The following is an 18,914-nucleotide window of genomic DNA, read 5'->3' on the forward strand; positions in this document are numbered from 1 at the left end:
ATTTATTATTACAAATCAATATTTTTCTATTTTTCATCTAGCCTATTGCATCGTAACCAAGGTAATAATACAATTGAAGGCTTATCTACATAACACTAATTTTGTTCACTAAAATTATTCATATTGAGTTTAAATGAATGTGTTTAATACTGTAATATAGTATATTTAATACGATAAAAATATATAAATTGACTTTATTTTTATTATATTACACCATGTAATTTTCAATAACAATAAATGGCCAATAATTCTATTCTATTGTGAACTATTAAATACAATTACAAACCGGATTTATTATAATAATTAATGAGAGGACTTCGTTTTAAATTAATTACTATTGTACTATATTTATTTGCTAGGCGTATAATTTTATACGTAAAATAACTAAATGTTTCAAATATTACTAATTAACTTTATAATAGTGTTGTAATTATATTGGTAGTTAGTATTAAATTATAATATAGGAACTGTTTAATAACTTCCTATGTTGGAGATCTGAATCAACAATATGGTAAAATTTGGGCATCTCATTAATATTTTTTAAAATATAATATTGCATCAGTCCTACGTTTATTTTTGGTATTTTTATTTTTGCCTCATTATACTGTGGTCTATTACATAATCAAGTGATATTATCAAATCCTCGCTGTAAAAAATAATAAATAGAGAATTTTCTGAATAGTGTCAATAATTATCAGTTTCGCAGTCTTTTTTATAATGTTAAATTCCTTTTTAATTCAGTCAGTTCTACAGTGTAATAACGCACAGTTTAGGAGAGTGTTAACTGAGGCCTGTGGGACATATTGGCTTACATATAATCTACTGAACATATAATCTTGAAGAGAACATTTTAAATGTGTATTAAGTTACATTTGAGAAGTTAATAAAATCCGAGCCGAACCAATATTGAAACGCCAAAATTGTTTATATGGCCGATTCTTCATATTCCAATATTTTTAATGAAATAAATTCAAATGATTTGATTGTATTTTTTTTCAATTCCCACGTATCTCATACCTTATATAATTGTAAAGAGTAATCTTGCCTTTGGTATTTGGATATTATTTCTATCAGATATAAATCTAGTGTTTATTTAATTTCCTTTAGTGTATTATTCTCAGTTTATCGGTTATTTATTTTACATATGCGGTTATGTTATCTGAGCTTTTCATTTAATTTTAATACATAAGTAGGATTAAGAAACCTAATGAACCGGACATACCATTTGTATTACTTTAAATTATTTTACATATAGAGTTATGTATTGCATTGCTATCTGTTTTTGTACTGCTCAGATTTTAGTTTTAAGTGATAGCCAATAATGCGCAAGTCGTTTAGTTGTGAATGAATGAATATTGTTAAACAATCGAACAAACAATTCGGGAATTTGCTGTTGTTTTTATCGCCATTTATTGATTTATAATTTACAATTATAACAGATTACAAAATAAAATGTACTAATAAAATTTGAAAATCTGTTACTTTACCTGTGGATAATCGCCTTCCTTCGTTTGATAATCAAACACATAAAAGAACGTCTTTGGATTTGTCGATTCTTGACCGGGCTGGGGTGGTTTCGCACTGAGTAAATCCCCAGTTTGCACTAACGGAGCCACGAACTGAGCATCACTTAAGGCTGCCACGCAGGCATCTCTCGTGTTAATTGGATGTTGCACTGTCCGTTCCCAGTCCGTATATTCGTTGACGATCGTGAAAAATATCTCGCTTAAGTGATAAGTATACGCATTGCGTACGTAAGTCCGAATAATTTTGTCGCGACGTTCTCCTTCGAACCCGGCTTGAATATCGTTGGACGAGAATCGCCACAGGGCTTCACTGGTGACAACGCCAAATAACAGGTCGTAAGGGTTGCTGCCCTTAGGAACTAAAGTCGCTTCGCTGCGTTTCATATTCGCGTTGACGGGTCCGACAAAACTTTGAAGGTCCTGCGGCTTGAAATATGTAACCAGCTCCTTTGCAAAGTCAGCCTTAATAACCACACCTGAAAAGCGTAAATATTTAATATTAAGAAATATCAAAAATACCGAATAACAAATTTTTAAAAAAATAAGAAAAAATCACAATATTCTAATATGAATTATATAAGAGTAACTAGACTTAACTTAGCTCTTATTTATTTATATTACTATATTTTTATTTATGACTTTAATTACAAGCAAAAATAATTTTAGGCAATTAAACAATGTGATAATTTATTAATATATAACTGAGCCTTTTTACGATCTTTTCCAGTAAAATATACCCGTTGGAGTTGAGACTTTCACAAGAAACCTAAAGTATGGGTCAAGGATGCCTTTTAATTTCTAAAAACTATAATATTGAGATAGATATACAAACCAATTGGCATATTGTTAAGAATTCTAAAATATCACATTGCGAAAGTCTCAGCAGTTATTCGTTATATCTGGTTATTCCTAATGTACTATGGAGCACTGTGAATCTCCCTTTCTTTGTTTAACTACGTTGATTTGCTTGGTATACAAGAACCGAAATTGACTGGTGCTACGACTAATCTGCAGTGTTCTTGATATGCCATAATTCTCCCTAAGCCATAAGATGGATTTAAATAAACTCTAATATTTACTATCGAAATGAAGTCGGAAATATGTTAGATTAATTGATATTGGTAGGTAAGTTTTTAAAATGGAAGATTAGTTTTACATTTGTCGCAGCATTGTCAGATAAAATGCTTAATTTTGCTGCTTCAAAATTGTGAGAGCCAACTCTAAAGATGTTAATTAGCATAGGAGCTGAAGGTAAGCCATATGGAACTCTAAAGAATGAACCTCCTGATGGAAAAATGTTCTCGACTTGACATTAGCATCGTTCTACAAGTATGAATATACCAATTTTATAAAATGTTTCAGGAAAGCTATAAAATTTTGTCGCCTCAATACATGTATTATTTGGCGACTAGAATGTTACTTACATATGGTAACGATCACAATGTGAGTATAAAATGGAACAATGGGGCATGACTAAACACACATATATGTATAGCAATATTTGTGATCATTTATCATATTGTAGATTGAAGCTTTCAAGGAATCTTAGAACTTTATGTAGATATTTCGAGGTGAACAAGGCTGATATATAGTGAGACAAGTTAAGTTTAGTTTTCAATGAGGTAAAAGATTTACGTTTTAAGAGTATACGCAGTATAGAGAATTAGCAGATGTGAGTATCTGATTTTACATCGTCTTAGCATAAGTCGGTTAAGAATAGCTTGATAGGATCTAGATGTGAATAGTAGGATAGTAAAGAAGAAATCCAGTTTGATAGACCCTAACTTGTTGCTCTCTTCTATTAGGTTGAAGCTCAGTTGAGTCATGCCGTTTAATTTTGATTAAATATAAGGAATATATATTTATATTGTGTGATGTGTTGATAGTGAAGGCTAGTTGAAATGGCGTCCATGGCGTTAGGTCAACCATTTCGTTTTTCTCAATTCCTTAATCGCTGTGTAGTAAGCGATTACTACACTAGGCCACTATTGGAACGCGTTATGCACGTTAATTATTAATTAATTATCACATGAGTGTGCTTCAATTCCACTCAGTGCGCCAGAAGTACCCTAAGTTATGGAACGCTTCACAGTTTTGTGGACCATCGTTTTGCAGCGGCCATGCTAATATTCTCTGTATCCTTCCAATTTTAGCGTATGTACCGCCGAAGCGAGTACCGATAGCCAACTTTAACACTTAGAAATTATGTGTTTGCGGTCACACTTTGTTTAATGTCCAGTAAAATCATCGCCATGAGGTTGTTGTTAAAGAATTGAAAATAATTCCGTCTTGAAAAAAGTATCAAGGAATTAATAAGATTCGAGTTAGAAACTGGAAAGAGTCAGTAATAATCGCTTACATTTGCTCTATCAGGAAAGTCACAACTTTGATAGAGTCAAAGATTTATTAGAATTGATCTGAATTATTGTTTTTTTTTAAATTTTGCAGTTATTCAGTGCAGCTTTCATAGTATAGTTTGCTAGTATTTAGATATAATTGCAGAATTAGAGTTCGGGTATAAGAGCATCAAAAAGGGAAATGTTTAGTCTGATTCCTGAATTATTCTTATCATATCTATTTATTTATGAAATTTTGTAATTTTCGGTCAAATCGTAGCAATTAAGGTCATCATCCGTCAGTAAAATGGAAAATGATAGTGCAGTCTATAATAACAAAGCAATTGATTAGAAATGAAAACTGTCCATACGGTAACGTAGGTTCTTTTGAGCATTTTTTCAAAAGTCGTATGATCACGCCGTTAGTACGTTATTCACTGTTATAAGTAATGGATGCCTCAGATCGTAGCCAAAGATATTACAAGTGAAATATTTACAATATAAGGTTTTTGTTTATATTATAAGAAAACTAGTTCGGCAGTATCTGGTATCCTTGATTGAACAAGTCGTCATTATATTATTTAAAATAAATATGATTTTTAATGCACATTTATAATTATCATATTCTTACCATCAACACTAGGTCCAAATGCACTTAGATATGCTGGTGGCGTCACATCAGCTTCCAACAATTGTTCAAGTTGTGTTTCCCGAAGACAGTCGACTATTTGTTCGTGATCTTTCCCAACGTCTTCCGGTATCGTACAGTTAACTTCTTTAGCCAACTTAACTGCATAGTTAACCGGGTCTTCCACCTGCGAAAGCAAATTTATTTCGTTTAAATACCACGAAGTTTTGAAACTTTCATTTTAACTCGAACAAAATCCGCAAACATGTAAGTGTAAAGTTATAGAAATTACGCAAGTTAATTAACGTTTAAAAGCTTTCTCCTGACTAACGTCAGGGTATTTTATGGCTTATATATAGTTTAATGCGTATGAAATCTCGGTGTTTATGATTGAAGAATATTTTTGTTAGGTTTGCTTAATCACTGTTATAATGAAATTACAGCTCAATATATCAGCGATAGAATATAATAAGATATAAATACCGTGGTGTTCATTAAGAATTATTTGATTGGTTTAAATTGTCAACAAGATTTATTAGTCTTCATGAGGAGTTTACCAAGGGAAAATTCTGACTATAGGAATACCAGCACCGAATTCAATCAACTTAAAACTGAGAAATATCCTGATCACCTTTTCGTATTTTCAGACGGCTCTAAGAGCAATGGCTACGTGGAAGCAGCATATACATTGGTGATATCGGAAGGACTCTGATGACCCAGTCTTTCCAACTCTTTGGGGGTCGTCCTAGTCATCTGGCATTTTGTCTTCCATACTTCGTGTACTTATTCCATGTGTTCGTTCCAAAACCCTCGGTATAATTCTGTTCATTATGACAAAAAGTCGTATGTTCATTATGACAAATTATGTCAAAAAGTAGTGGAATAAGGCTATTGTATTGTATATATATGATTTGACGTTACTAACTAAATAATAAACAACAAATAAAGCGAACGCCAACAAAATAACATGACAACCACAGGCTAACAACGTTAAACCGTCTTTGTTGCACACTATAGATAAATTGAACACTGAATAGAATATTGGGCTATGTTATAAAGAAGCTATAAACAAAATCAATCTTAAAAACCAATATACTTTGTCCTAAAAAACACTAGAAATATTGAGCTCAATAAACAAATAATTAATATTGGCTTTATTAGCTTATTATTTAGTTCCTAGATCTTTCATTTCAAATATTTTACTGCAATACATAAGTAATTAATAACACTTTAAAAAAATAATAAAAGTTGCGAATAAAATTTAATACTTAATGTTAAATGAGTATTAATTTAGACATATAATATCAGTAATATAATATTCATGAAAATATTTAGTAAATAACTCAAATTAATGCAATACTAATTAATATTCCGAGATTTCGTTTTAAAAGCTTCATTTTAACTCTACTATATAATGCCGCAAAAATATTTTCGCCAGTACGCGCACACATTTCAAAACAGTTTTCTATTGAAACGTTTTGTAAAAGCCATATTTTTTTTCACATCACAAAACTTTTACTATAGAACTTTTTTCATTTAAAGTTTTTGTATGCATCAACTGTATTTCACTGTATGAAATATATCCACCAGTTTATTTCGCAAACAACAAAATCGACATGTACGCAAAAGGCATTATTTATATAGTTTCAAATATTCAAAATATTTCTTGTTACTCTACTGCGTCCTATATGATATAAAATTCTCCTATTAGATATTTTGTTTCGTTTAATTTTCATCTAAAACTTAATAATCTTATGGTGAAACTAAGCTTAACCAGAATCAAAATAATTGATTATATAAATCTGTAACAAAAAGCTGTTTGTTACTCAAAACAAAAATAGTATGATAAAAATTCCAGGACATGAGGACAATACTTTCTGTACGTCTATGTTGTAGCTTTTAATGCATTAATAAATAGTCAGGATTTAGAAATTAAACGCAAATGATGAACTACAGACAGGATGTCTTCGGAAGAGCTGTTGAATTCCATTTCTTTAATGTCCTTCTTTTAAGTGGCCTAAATATTCTAAATTGTCTAAAAAGGACGCCCTTAAACTTTTGAGGGAATAGCCATAAGTCTGAAGACACCATATTAGACAATTGGATTTTAAAACATTGAAGATATGAGGTTCACACCTCTTATATTGGATATCTTCAAGCAAATTACCTAAACTTCCAATTTAAAATTACATTGCTTTATTTCATTATTATTTATGCTTTACTATTTATTTACCCAAGTTAAAACGTTAAAATTACTTTAATACATAAAACCAATTTAATTGTATGTTATTTACAGTATTTAATTAATAATATGGAGTTATATTATTTAGATCAATATTGTGAGAAATATTTCTGGTATATCATTATAACTAATAACAAAGTTCGAATTACGCATATGAAATTTTTGACATAATCGTAGCTAATAAATAAAATGATATATACGTTCTACTTTATGACAATACCGTTCATTAAATAATGGAGAGAAGAAGGTTAACCTGGGTTTATATATTTCCATATTGGCAGAAAATAAATGGCCAAAAGCTACCAAATACAAACTAAACAAGTCGCATATATTCCCAACTTTCAAGAGTTTAATAAAACACATACTCCAAAGCCGACGTCCGAATAACAAATTATTTTCGTATTTATTGCCTAAATGTTGCGGAAACTTCCTCGAAATTATTATTTCATGCCAAGGAACAAACGGAAACCGTATGTGAACAAACGCGGAATGCAAAACTTTGGTCGCTGACCGAGGCCGAATTGTTTTTATTTCGTGGGCAACAGACACCCGGCTTAACAAGCATTTTGTTTCCAGTTTCCAGGTTTGGGAAACGTATGATGTGGTTTCGGGTCAGTTTACTACTTTCTTTTCCATCAATATTGAAAATAGAACGTTAACGAATTTGTAGCTATGCCCAAAAGTTTATATGAAAATTAAATTAGAAGTGAAATAATCAAATGTTAGTATCAGATAACAGGTGTTTCTGTACCTGCACCAGCTAGTATTAGGCAGCCGTTTAAAGGGTGTTGACTAAATTGTTTATAATATAAGCTTCATATTACAACAATATTAGAGCGGTGTTGTCTTTTGTACTAGAGCTGAATATAATAGAAAAAAATATTTATTTATATATCACAAATCAAATATATATCTAAATACTTAGACATAACATTATACAAAAACAAACAAAATTGTTTATAAGATATTTGGAATTTAGAATTCTAATTTTGATTTAGTTTGGTGAACAAAACTTGGCGTAAAAATTGTTACTGCTTATGAAATGATAGTAATTGATAAGGTTCCGAAGACATAGTATACTATTGTACCGAAGGTAAGATTTTTCTGCTAAATTTAGTGGTATTAATTCATAATTCATTTCAGGTTTCTCTATGCATTTCTTAACTAAGCGTTAATCGAATATTGCAGGTGATAACTACGTTAATTTATGCATCAATAGTTAAAATGACTGTTGCAAAGAATGTTAACAATTATAAAATAGTTTCACAGAATCTTAAATCCTCATTTGTTGATGAATGGAAGACTAATAAGAGATGAGCTATCTGCAAGGGTGAGATCGAAGAGTGGAATAAATAAGCAAATACCGATACAATTCTATATATATATATATATATATATATATATATATATATATATATATATATATATATAAATTAAATATTTAGATAAAGAAATTCTTTTAATAAGCCTGGTATATTTATTGTTTTGGAATTAAATATATCAGGTGAGAAGTATCGATAACGTATGTATTAAGAGTATATGAATACATAAATGAAGTAAGGAAAATATGCAGCAGTTAAAAGTTAGTTTCAACTCCAAAATAGAACGTTAACGAATTTGTAGCTATTCCCAAAAGTTTATATGAAAATTAAATTAGAAGTCAAATAATCAAATGTTAGTATCAGATAACAGGTGTTTCTGGACCTGCACCTGCTAGTATTAGGCAGCCGTTTAAAGGGTGTTGACTAAATTGTTTATAATATAAGCTTCATATTACAACAATATTAGAGCGGTATTGTCTTTTGTACTAATGCTGAATATAATAGAAAAAATATTTATTTATATATCACAAATCAAATATATGTCTAAATCCATATATACAAAAACAAACAAATTTGTTTATAAGATATTTAGAATTTAGAATTCAAATTTTGATTTAGTTTGATGTCTGGTAAACAAAACTTGGCTTAAAAATTGTTATTGCTTATGAAATGATAGTAATTGATAAGGTTCCGAAGACAAAGTATACCAATGTACTGAAGGTAAGGTCAGGTTTCTTTATGCATTTCTTAACAAAGCGTCAATCGAATATTGTAAGTGATAATTACGTTAATTTATGCATCAATAGTGAAAATAACTGTTGCAAATAATATTAACAAATATAAAATAGTTTTCATTTGTTGATGAATAGAAGACAAATTAGAGATGAGCTATCTGCAAGGGTGAGATCGAAGAGTGGAATAAATAAGCAAATACCGATGCAATTTTATATAAATATTTAGGTAAAGAAATTCTTTTAATAAGCTTGGTATATTTATTGTTTTAGATTTAAATATATTAGGCGAGAAGTATGGATAAAAGATTAGGAGTATATGAATACATAAATGAAGTAATGAAAATATGCAGAAGTTAAAATTAAACTAATTTCATAATTTGCATAGATGGAATACATAGGACAAATAGAAGAAATTATCAATTATTAACAGTAAGCTTTTAAACATTTAAAATAATTGGCAAATACTACCGTTAATGTGAAGTTGTTACAGTTCTGACACTAGTCTTAGTTTTAATAATTGTGTTCAATGGTGTAGTAATTTAAACTTATCAATAATGTATTGCTATTTACTTGTTGTTGTAATTAAATGCCATATATATATATATATATATAATATATATATATATATATATATATATATATGTATATATAATATATAATATATATATATATAATATATATATATATAATATATATATATATATTATATATATATATATAATGTATGTATATAATATATATATATATATATATGTATATATATATATATATATATATATATATATATATATATATATATATATATATATAATATTATGTTTTAACATACAGATATTTATTATTTTAATTAATGTTATATATCAAATGTAGTTCTGATTTTTGATTGAAAATTCTGTGAAAACAAGTTTTCGTGACATATTATTTTTAAATTATTCCCTTTACTTTATTATGAGAGAAACATGATTAACTTAATAAACTGTATTCGAATTTCGAATCACCGGACGATCACTAGTTGTTACAAATGATTACAATTTTAATAAAACAGCTTTTATGTATTAATATATTGACTAATGCGAATATTGTGTACCAAACACAAATACGTAAACCATCAATTAGGTTTAGTATTTGTGTTTGTACGTTCAATCAATATTTTACTTACCAATGCCCAAGATGACAACGCCGAACCAGACAACAACAGGGCCCTGTGAAACAATCCGGGCATTACCGTCGGCGAAATCATTAGAAAGTTAATACAAGCCGCTCCGGATCCATGTCCTGCCAGTGTGACATTGTTTGGGTCGCCGCCGAACAAGGCGATGTTTTGTTGGATCCAATGCAAAGCCGCTATTTGGTCCATAAGGCCGTAGTTAGCTACACGGGCCTTCAGATGTGGTGCTGGGTTAGCATTTAAAAAACCTAAAACCAATCCAACATTACTTTTCTAATAATTAATAAATATCTATAATATAATTTATAATAATTAATTATTAATTTAATGTATTTTATTTATCAACGTAATTAAGTAATGTTAATTAATTAAAATAACACAAATATTCGCCGTTTTGGCCGAAAGCAACCAAAAGCTTTTTATAATGTAAATTAAGGGGCTGAAACCAAATCAGCACTCCTTATTTTAAATTGGTTCTTGTTTTTTTAAATATTAAATAATTAACGGTCAGTTATTGAATTAAAAAGGAACAACCAAAAATGAATGGAGGTTGAACTGAGTCTTTTGTACTGTTTGGGTTCTGTTATTATATATAGTCTACTTATTAGGGTCTAATAGTAATCGCTCATCATGACTTGGTCCCCAAATTCTTGGTAACCCTTTTCGATTTTTGCTATATCTTAATCTAGCTTCCCTGTTTGCTCGTGGTTTGTATGTTTTAATCTTTGTGGGAAAAAATCAAGATGTGAATGCAGATAATGTATTCCAGCATGACCAAGCTTGTGATAATTCTGTAACATTCGATGACCTGGTTATAATTCGGTGATTTGTAATTACCGAGAAAGTTGCGAACAGCACTTTGAAATGATGCCCATGCTGCTTCTTCATCACACGTTAAACATTCTGTAAACTTTGCATAATAGGTTTTCAAATATCAAGTCGCATATATTCCCAACTTTCAAGAGTTTAATAAAACACATACTCCAAAGCCGACGCCCGAATAACAAATTATTTTCATATTTATTGCCTAAATGTTGCGGAAACTTCCTCAAAATTATTATTTCATGCCAAGAAACAAACGGAAACCGTATGTGAACAAACGCGGAATGCAAAACTTTGGTCGCTGACCGAGGCCGAATTGTTTTTATTTCGTGACCATAAACATTCGATCACCTGCTTATAATTCGGTGATTTGTAATTACCGAGAAAGTTGCGAACAGCACTTTGAAATGATGTCCATGCTGCTTCTTCATCACACGTTAAAATTTCTGTAAACTTTGCATAATAGGTTTTCAAATATCAGGTCTGATAATCATTCTTTGCTTCATTTCTCGCCGGTGATGAATACGTTAGTTCGTAAGTTCTCAAGTAATATTTTTGATTTGTACCTGGACGAGTACTTCAAACTTGTGTGTGTCAGTGACGTCATACTGCATTGAACGGTGGGTTAAAAGTCCAAGTTTGATTAATTTTTACATTTCAGTAAGTTCCTTACTTATTTTTTGAAGTCGGTTCAATTTTTTTAAAAATATTTTTTGAATCATTGTTATTATATAAAAAATAAAATGATCAATTTAATGAATAATATTGATGAAAATTCCATTTACTTATAAGAGTTATTAAGAGTATTTTCCCTAGACTCATCATAAATTAGAATAATTTGGGTGTGTCAATTCACGTGCATTCTAAGACGACGATATCAAATGATACGAATGAAATGCTAGAGTAAAATTTAATCAATTGTAAATAATTCTGCCGTAAAACGTGAACTATATAATATATATTTCATACTAACTAATATCACATTCTGTTATTGATATTTGATATATGGAATATTGAAGCTAGTGTAATGGATATTAGACTCCTGAACTTCGGACAGCAGAAAACCAATTTTCTATAATGAGAAGTTTTGTAGATGAAAATATTCCTATTTCCGCTTTCATTAGCCATACCTAACTATGGCAAATAGTTTCTAAACAATAAATATGAGCTACGTTCAATATATTATAGAAACGATTTATGGTTAGTGAGAAAGTAACTTCTGTTGATATTTGGATTAACATTAAAGGTATACGAAATAACATTCTGAATCCATAATTTTAACAAATAAATGAATATTTTTTAATCGTCTTCAGTTTTCTCACTGGAAGTAAATAACAGGTGCGGCAAAAGTCTCGTTACCATTTTGATTGCCTATAACTTTGCTTCACGAAAAGAAACGGAAGTTTGGTTTTCATAAAAAGATTATATAGACTTTAATGTTTTCATATTGTTATGATTGAAATATTATATCGACTAAATGGTGACCGCGATTCACTATGCAATTTTCGGTTCTACGACAACGTATAAATAATATAGCTACAGGACATTCTCTTAAGGGCATAAACTTTTGATTTTAAAAAACCATAAGAAAAAGTCTGGTGCTATTAAATCCGGAGCTCTGGTTGGCTATGCTAAATAGGCACTTAGCGAAATTAGTCCTCGTGGAAAAACGTCATTCAATAATTGAATTGTTGAACGGGCTGTATGTGCTGTGGCCACATCTTGTTAAAACCCCACATGTCCCCTAGTCCTTGCTCTTCCATTTCAGGCACAAGAAAATTTCGAATCATGTCTTGGCACCGTTCCACAATAACAGTAACTGCAGCAACTTGGACATTTTCAGAAAAAAAAACCGGCACCAATGATGTTTACTGCATGAATACGACACAATACAGTTGTTTTTAGTGGATACGATGATGCTTCATGACTTAAATGAGGATTTTGTGTTTCCCAAAACTGAGTGTTCTGTTTATTGACGTAACCAGTGAGACGAAAATGGGCTTTATCGCTCATTATCAATTTGGACGAAAAATCTTCTATTTCACCAGACAACCTTAGGATTGCATTACTGTACTCAACTCGTTCATCAGGATCTCTCAGTAGCAATTTTAGGACTAATTGAATTTTGTACGGTAACATTTTCAAATCAGTTTTCAAAATTTGCCTAAAACTGCGTGCAGAAATGTGTAACTAGGAACCACGTCTCCGAATTGATGTTTTTGGAGATTCTGCAACAATATCGCGCACCAGAGCCACATTTTGAGAATTACGAGACATCCGTTGTCTTCCAGAATGAGGCCTGTCTGCTGTCGTATTGTACTATCGGAAATTCGCACATAAGCGATAAATTGTGGTTTTTTTTTGAGAAACTGGACGATTAGGATATTTTTGACGCAATTTCCGCTGACAGGTAACAATGAAATGATTATTTTCAATAAACATTGTCACTATTTATGATCGTTCTTTTCAAGTATATATATCCATAAAAAAATTTGGACGTCTACGTAACACAATAGTTAAAGCCAAACTGAGCTAAAGGACATATAACCGAGATGGGGCACAATAAAAATGGCAGCAGGATTTTTACCCCATCTGTTAAGCATTAAAAATACTTCTCAAAGATAATAGACACTATAATTAGATGTATGGTTCCATTTTTATAGTTAACTTGGTTCTGTCTAGATGTCCTATATATGGTTTAACATACTTCAGCATATTCAGAACAGAAGACTGATATATTGTTTGATATATCGACGAGAGGGAACCGTTCTTAGCTGCGCCATAACTCTTCAAAATAGTATGCTGGATGTGATCTGACTGTCTTATACCAAGATAAGTAACTTGTAGCAGCTAGCCAATGGTAAATCTTTTAACCAGTTAATTGATTTCTGGTAGGGAACATTTACTGTAAAAAATTATCGCCGATTTACATTTTTTTTTGGTGAATTAGATTGCTTCCAAAATTTGAGCAATTTTGACAGATTGCTATACTTAGTTTCTTCTAATCTTTGCGACGTGTGGGTAGGGACAATCGAGGGCGTAGTGAGTATAATTTCTGGAGCATAAACAAATGTATAGGATGAAGATAATAAAGTTAGGCAGCTATTGTTGAAACCTGTGAAACCCCAAAGTGGGTGAATGATTGCTGGATTTTCCGAGTACAAATATATCAGATTTATAAGATTACTGGGTGTACTTATACTAAATTCTAATGCCTTGAAAATTAGGGTATGAAGACCTTGGTGAAGTCCCAAGAAGACTGATCCCATGATGTTCTCGTCATGAGAGTGCTTCGCCTGCTGCTTGATGAATTGACGATTGTGTATTATTAAATTTAAATTCAAGTTCCTCGTCTTCGATGATGTTCTTCATTTGTATATAATTGATCAACGATTTCTGATAATGACTTCAGTCTGATTGAATAACATTTGGAAGGTGCTGATTTGTCTCTCTTTTTTGAAGTTACTTTGCATAAAGTGCACTACTTTGTATAGAGAGCAAAATTTATATCAGAAGAAGACATAGGAATTTTATAATATAATTATATAATATATATATAATATAATAATTTTATAATTATATCAAAACGGCCCATGGTATATCAGAAATAAATAATCTCATCGTGTGTCTAATTTTATTCCCTCTTAGTAAAACGATTTTTTAAAATGCTGTGCACTCGATTCTTGTTCATTTAACTAATAACTTTTGTTTTTCTTATAAAACTTGCAGAGTTTTAAAAAAAAAGCTTCACTTAGTTCAGTTCTTGTATCAATTTTTAATACTAACTTTAGTTTGAGTTGCTTTATTAGTTAGTTTCATTTGCCTTTATCGCTGTACCTATTTACATCAAAGTATTATAAGAATTGTATACGCCAGATATTAGAACTCAATTTGTCAAGTGTCGGCAAGTGTCAAAAGAGTTCTGAAATAATATCTACTTAAATATATAAAACTTGAAACAATACGGATTCTATATTAGCTGTCTTTAAACATTTAGTATCATCCCTAGCATAATTCTTTAAACGTGCAAGTAATTCTGATCAGAAGCTTTTGGTATCTAGTAGATGCATATTTGGATAAAATCTATTAGCTAATTTCTAAAAATCTACTAAATCTCATCCGCAGTAATAAAGAAAATTCCAGAATCATTTTAATCACGTTTAAGAACTGGAATGTGCTTTGATCAATATAATGAATGCTGTATCTTCGGGACAATTTCAAGAAACCAGCTCACTTATAAAACAATGTGTTAAATAACATGTGGAAGTCCCCGGCCTGGCACATAGATGGCGCTACTAGAATTATCAAAAGATGGGTGTATAAATTTGACAGCTGTCGGATTATTAGTTTGTGTAAGAAGCAACTTTGGATATTGTGAAATAAGAAGATAAAATATTGCTTTTTGAAGGGAAAAAATACAGTTGAAGCAAAGAACTTGGCTTGATTCCGGGTTTCCGGACACTGCCCCAGGAAAATCAACCATCAAGGATTGGTATGCTAAGTTTAAATGTGGTGAAATGAGTATCGAAAACGGCGAACGCAGTGGACGCCCTAAAGAGGTTGTTACCGATGAAAACATTTAAAAAATCTACAAAACGATTTTGAATGACCGTAAATTGAAATTGAATGAAATTGCAGACACGCTGAAGATATCAACTGAAAGTGTACATCGTGCGAGATCACTTTTAAATAACAACAAAAACAATAAAACCAAGTTTCTGCGTCGATATGTGACAATGGATGAAACATGGCTCCCCCATTTCACACCGAAGTCCAATCGACAGTCGAAAGCGTGGGAAAACGCAACAGTCAGCTGGCAAGATTGTGGCGTCTGTATTTTCGGATGCGCATGGAATAATTTTCCTTGACAACCTTGAAAAAGGAAGAACCATCAACAGCGACTATTACATAGCGTTATTCGACCGTTTGAAGGACGAAATCGCCGAAAAACGGCCGCATTTGAAAGTGCTGCTTCACCAAGACAATGCACCGTGTTAAAAATCCATGAATTGCGTTTCGAATTGCTTCCTCATCCACCGTATTTTCCAGATCTGGCCCCCAGTGACTATTTCCTATTCTCAGGTCTTAAAGGAATGCTCGCTGGGAAGAAATTTTCATCGAATGAAGAGGTGATCGACGAAACTGAAACCTATTTTGAAGTAAAGGACAAATTGTAGTACAAAAATGGTATCGAAAAGTTGGAGGGTCGGTATAATCAGTGTATCACCTTTGAACAGAATTATGTTAAATAAAGAAAACTAATTTTGCCAAAAGAATGCGTTTTACTATGGTAGGCCGAGGGACATTTCAATTGACCCCTTATATTTACCATTGTGAAATATGTAATTTCATAAAATTTGTTTTAGAAATGATTTTTTATTGACGAGATATAGACAGGTTTCGCAAATATACTGAATAACCTAGTAATCAATTAAAATGTTTCTCATTATTGAGATATACATAGTAATTTAGATATTATTGGCCCAGTATAGTTAATGAAGTCATAGCTCTGACTACGTTATTAGCAGTTTTGTGAATTAAACTGTAACGGATCACTCTGAACTTACCTAATATTCCTAATCTATAGTTTAGCGTAATTACAACTAGATCGGCGTAGGAGGCTAAAACGCTTCCATCGTAAGGATTGCCGGAATTCCATTCGAACGACTCTCCGTGTATGTAGACTATCACAGGATGACGAGCCTCGCCTGAAACTGAAAGAGAATATTGTTAATGGCAAAGCAGTGGTCGTTTTGGCCTGAATCGATGCTTATAAATAAATTAGCGGAGGGTCGGATCTCGCATCTTAATAAATCATTACTGTTCGCCATAAATATTAATTAGCCTGAAAACATTCTTGAAAATTAATTTTCCCTTCTGCCGATCGAGAAGTGTTTATTTTCGAGTGAAAAGAAAAATAACCAGATTCTGCTTTAGTAGTTCAAACACACTTTTGTAGCCTTTAGTGTAATTAATATCCGGATAATTAACAATTACTTTATTAATATTCTGAGAAATATTACTGATTTGTGATCAGATTTGTTATTATACAATAATGTTAGACAGCGTCCATTCGGCTATTTATGGAGTAGTTACAGCAGATGAAAAAGGCAACACGGAAGTATTATCTTAATCTTAACATAAATTTACTTGCTTTTATTATAATAAAAACTACATCTGTCTAATACTAATCAAGTGACTAAAAAATAACTGATTATTATTATTATTATTATTATTATTATTATTATTATTGATAAAATATTTTATTGGGATGTTTATAGTATAGAACAATAACAATTAAAACATTAGTAGAATAGTAGACCTTAGCGAAGTTATTGTGTAATTTTTGACATGTGACAAGTGAATTTGACATGGTGTTTAGTAGATTTAGAAGTCGGACGCAAAGGGCGTTATTAAATGATTAGGTGATTACTTCTATAATGTCCCATTTTAATTACAAGACCTACATTAAGTAGCACTGTGTATATTTTGAGACACAACAGATACGAAACTTGAGAGTGATTTGAAAGCAAAGAAAATATATACCCCATTATTTGACTAAAATTATATAACACACAGAGGTATCTCAATGTTATTTAAAATTAATTTGCTTGAGTCATGAGTTTACAAATTACAAAGGTGTACAGAGTTCTTTTTTGTAAACCTTGTAGTTCGAACTTGCAGCGTACAGTTTATCAGTTGGAATCGGAATAACAGAATTCTGAATTCGGGGATCCCGAAAGGATGACAGAGGACGTTTATAAATTTCTGGAAAAGTTGTTTTAATTACCAATCGCTATAACCATTTATTGTTACCAAAAGATCATTTTATGAACTTTTCAGTGATTCTGTTTAATAATTGGAAATTTTAGGTAATGCCGCGTCTATTTCTCGATGGATTTAGAGTTAGAGTTATGTCCAATAAACGCTAATATCGGGGCGAATGAGAACTCCAAACTGGAGTCTAGTTTCCTAGTCAAAAAGAATCACCGACTCTAACTTGGAGTGATCAGTTTTCCTAGTGCGTGTGATTCACAGGAAATATTAAGCGTTAATGTCTTGAACATTAGATCATGATGCCATACTTTGTCAAAGACCCTAGTAAACTGCTACTGTGAGGATCTTGTCATGGAAAGGGTGGTTTAACACGCTTGATTACTTCTACAGCTTTATGGATTAACGATTGTTTGGCCCGAGAGATGTCTTGAATGAGGTTTTTTTATCTTCGAAGCATTAATAAAACTGTATAGAATTATTCTTTCAACTATTTGAATTGAGCCCAGAAGGCTGTTTAGGCAGTAGCTGGAAGTTATTGTTTTGTCGCAATTTTTCAAAATTAACAGCAATATAGGCGTGTTTCTAAATAGATATAAATTATCGCAATGTGAGAAGGGAGTTTATGACATTAAGCTTTAGCTTTAGTTTCAGTAAGCTATTTCTGCAGCAGCCGGATGGTTATCCCGTGACGACTAGGGAATGTTTTTGAGAGGGTACACTTCTGAAAAAGTGTTGAGGTAATTTTTATAGATAGAATTGCGATTTGCTTCTAACCTCTAGCTATAACGAGCTTCAAAACGAGTTCCTAAAATGATGATCTTTAGTCTGACTATCTGGATTTTGGTTGGATGGTCATCAGAAATTTAAAATATTCCGCTAATGGCTCGGTATTCTCCTAATCTGTGACTACATATTGATGATTGTTGTTTGATATCCCTAAAAATGCTCTCATCAGCCTTCGGATGTTGCCATTGTATTGCGAAAAGTTATTTAAGACTATGCTTGACCATTTTCTCCAATTCAAGCTTTTACCACGTCCATGACTCCTTCAGTAGCGTGATTAACTGTCTTTGTACTTTAGATTAAGGAAATAAAATTCAACAACTATTGAGTATTAAAACAATTGCCAAAAGCAATGTGTTTCTTAGTTAAGATTCAAGTATGTAAAGCTCGAGTCACTGAATACGAATGAAGCACGTAATGTAAACATCAGGCAAGAACTTTCGGCCATTGATTTGCTATGACGTCATAAAATACTTGAGTGCATATGAGTGTTAGGAAATTTTTAAATCAAAATGTGGATATAAATAATGTAAACAACGTCTCAACCTCTTTTTAGCAGAATGAAGCTGAGCATAT

At 31.3% G+C, this 18,914-nt stretch overlaps 1 protein-coding gene and 1 non-coding gene across 2 annotated transcripts in view; both read right to left on the reverse strand.

Annotated features, from left to right (window-relative positions):
* LOC143192947 (neuroligin-4, Y-linked) overlaps positions 1-18,914 on the reverse strand; it is an 808,161-nt gene that overhangs the window by 106,694 nt on the left and 682,553 nt on the right. Inside the window, exons 5-8 of the mRNA XM_076398803.1 lie at positions 16,346-16,492; positions 9,948-10,204; positions 4,494-4,677; positions 1,488-2,002 (exon numbers count right to left, since the gene is read on the reverse strand). Coding sequence (XP_076254918.1) covers positions 1,488-2,002; positions 4,494-4,677; positions 9,948-10,204; positions 16,346-16,492 — 1,103 coding nt within the window. The remainder of the gene's footprint in view (positions 1-1,487; positions 2,003-4,493; positions 4,678-9,947; positions 10,205-16,345; positions 16,493-18,914) is intronic.
* On the reverse strand, positions 3,597-3,703 carry LOC143194523 (U6 spliceosomal RNA). The gene has a single exon (XR_013005360.1). It is a non-coding gene; the product is annotated as a U6 spliceosomal RNA (small nuclear RNA).

This window comes from Rhynchophorus ferrugineus, unplaced genomic scaffold, assembly GCF_030347505.1.
Source record: "Rhynchophorus ferrugineus isolate W39M unplaced genomic scaffold, kcgeb_rfMv2 rfM3, whole genome shotgun sequence".
Lineage (NCBI taxonomy): Eukaryota > Metazoa > Arthropoda > Insecta > Coleoptera > Curculionidae > Rhynchophorus > Rhynchophorus ferrugineus.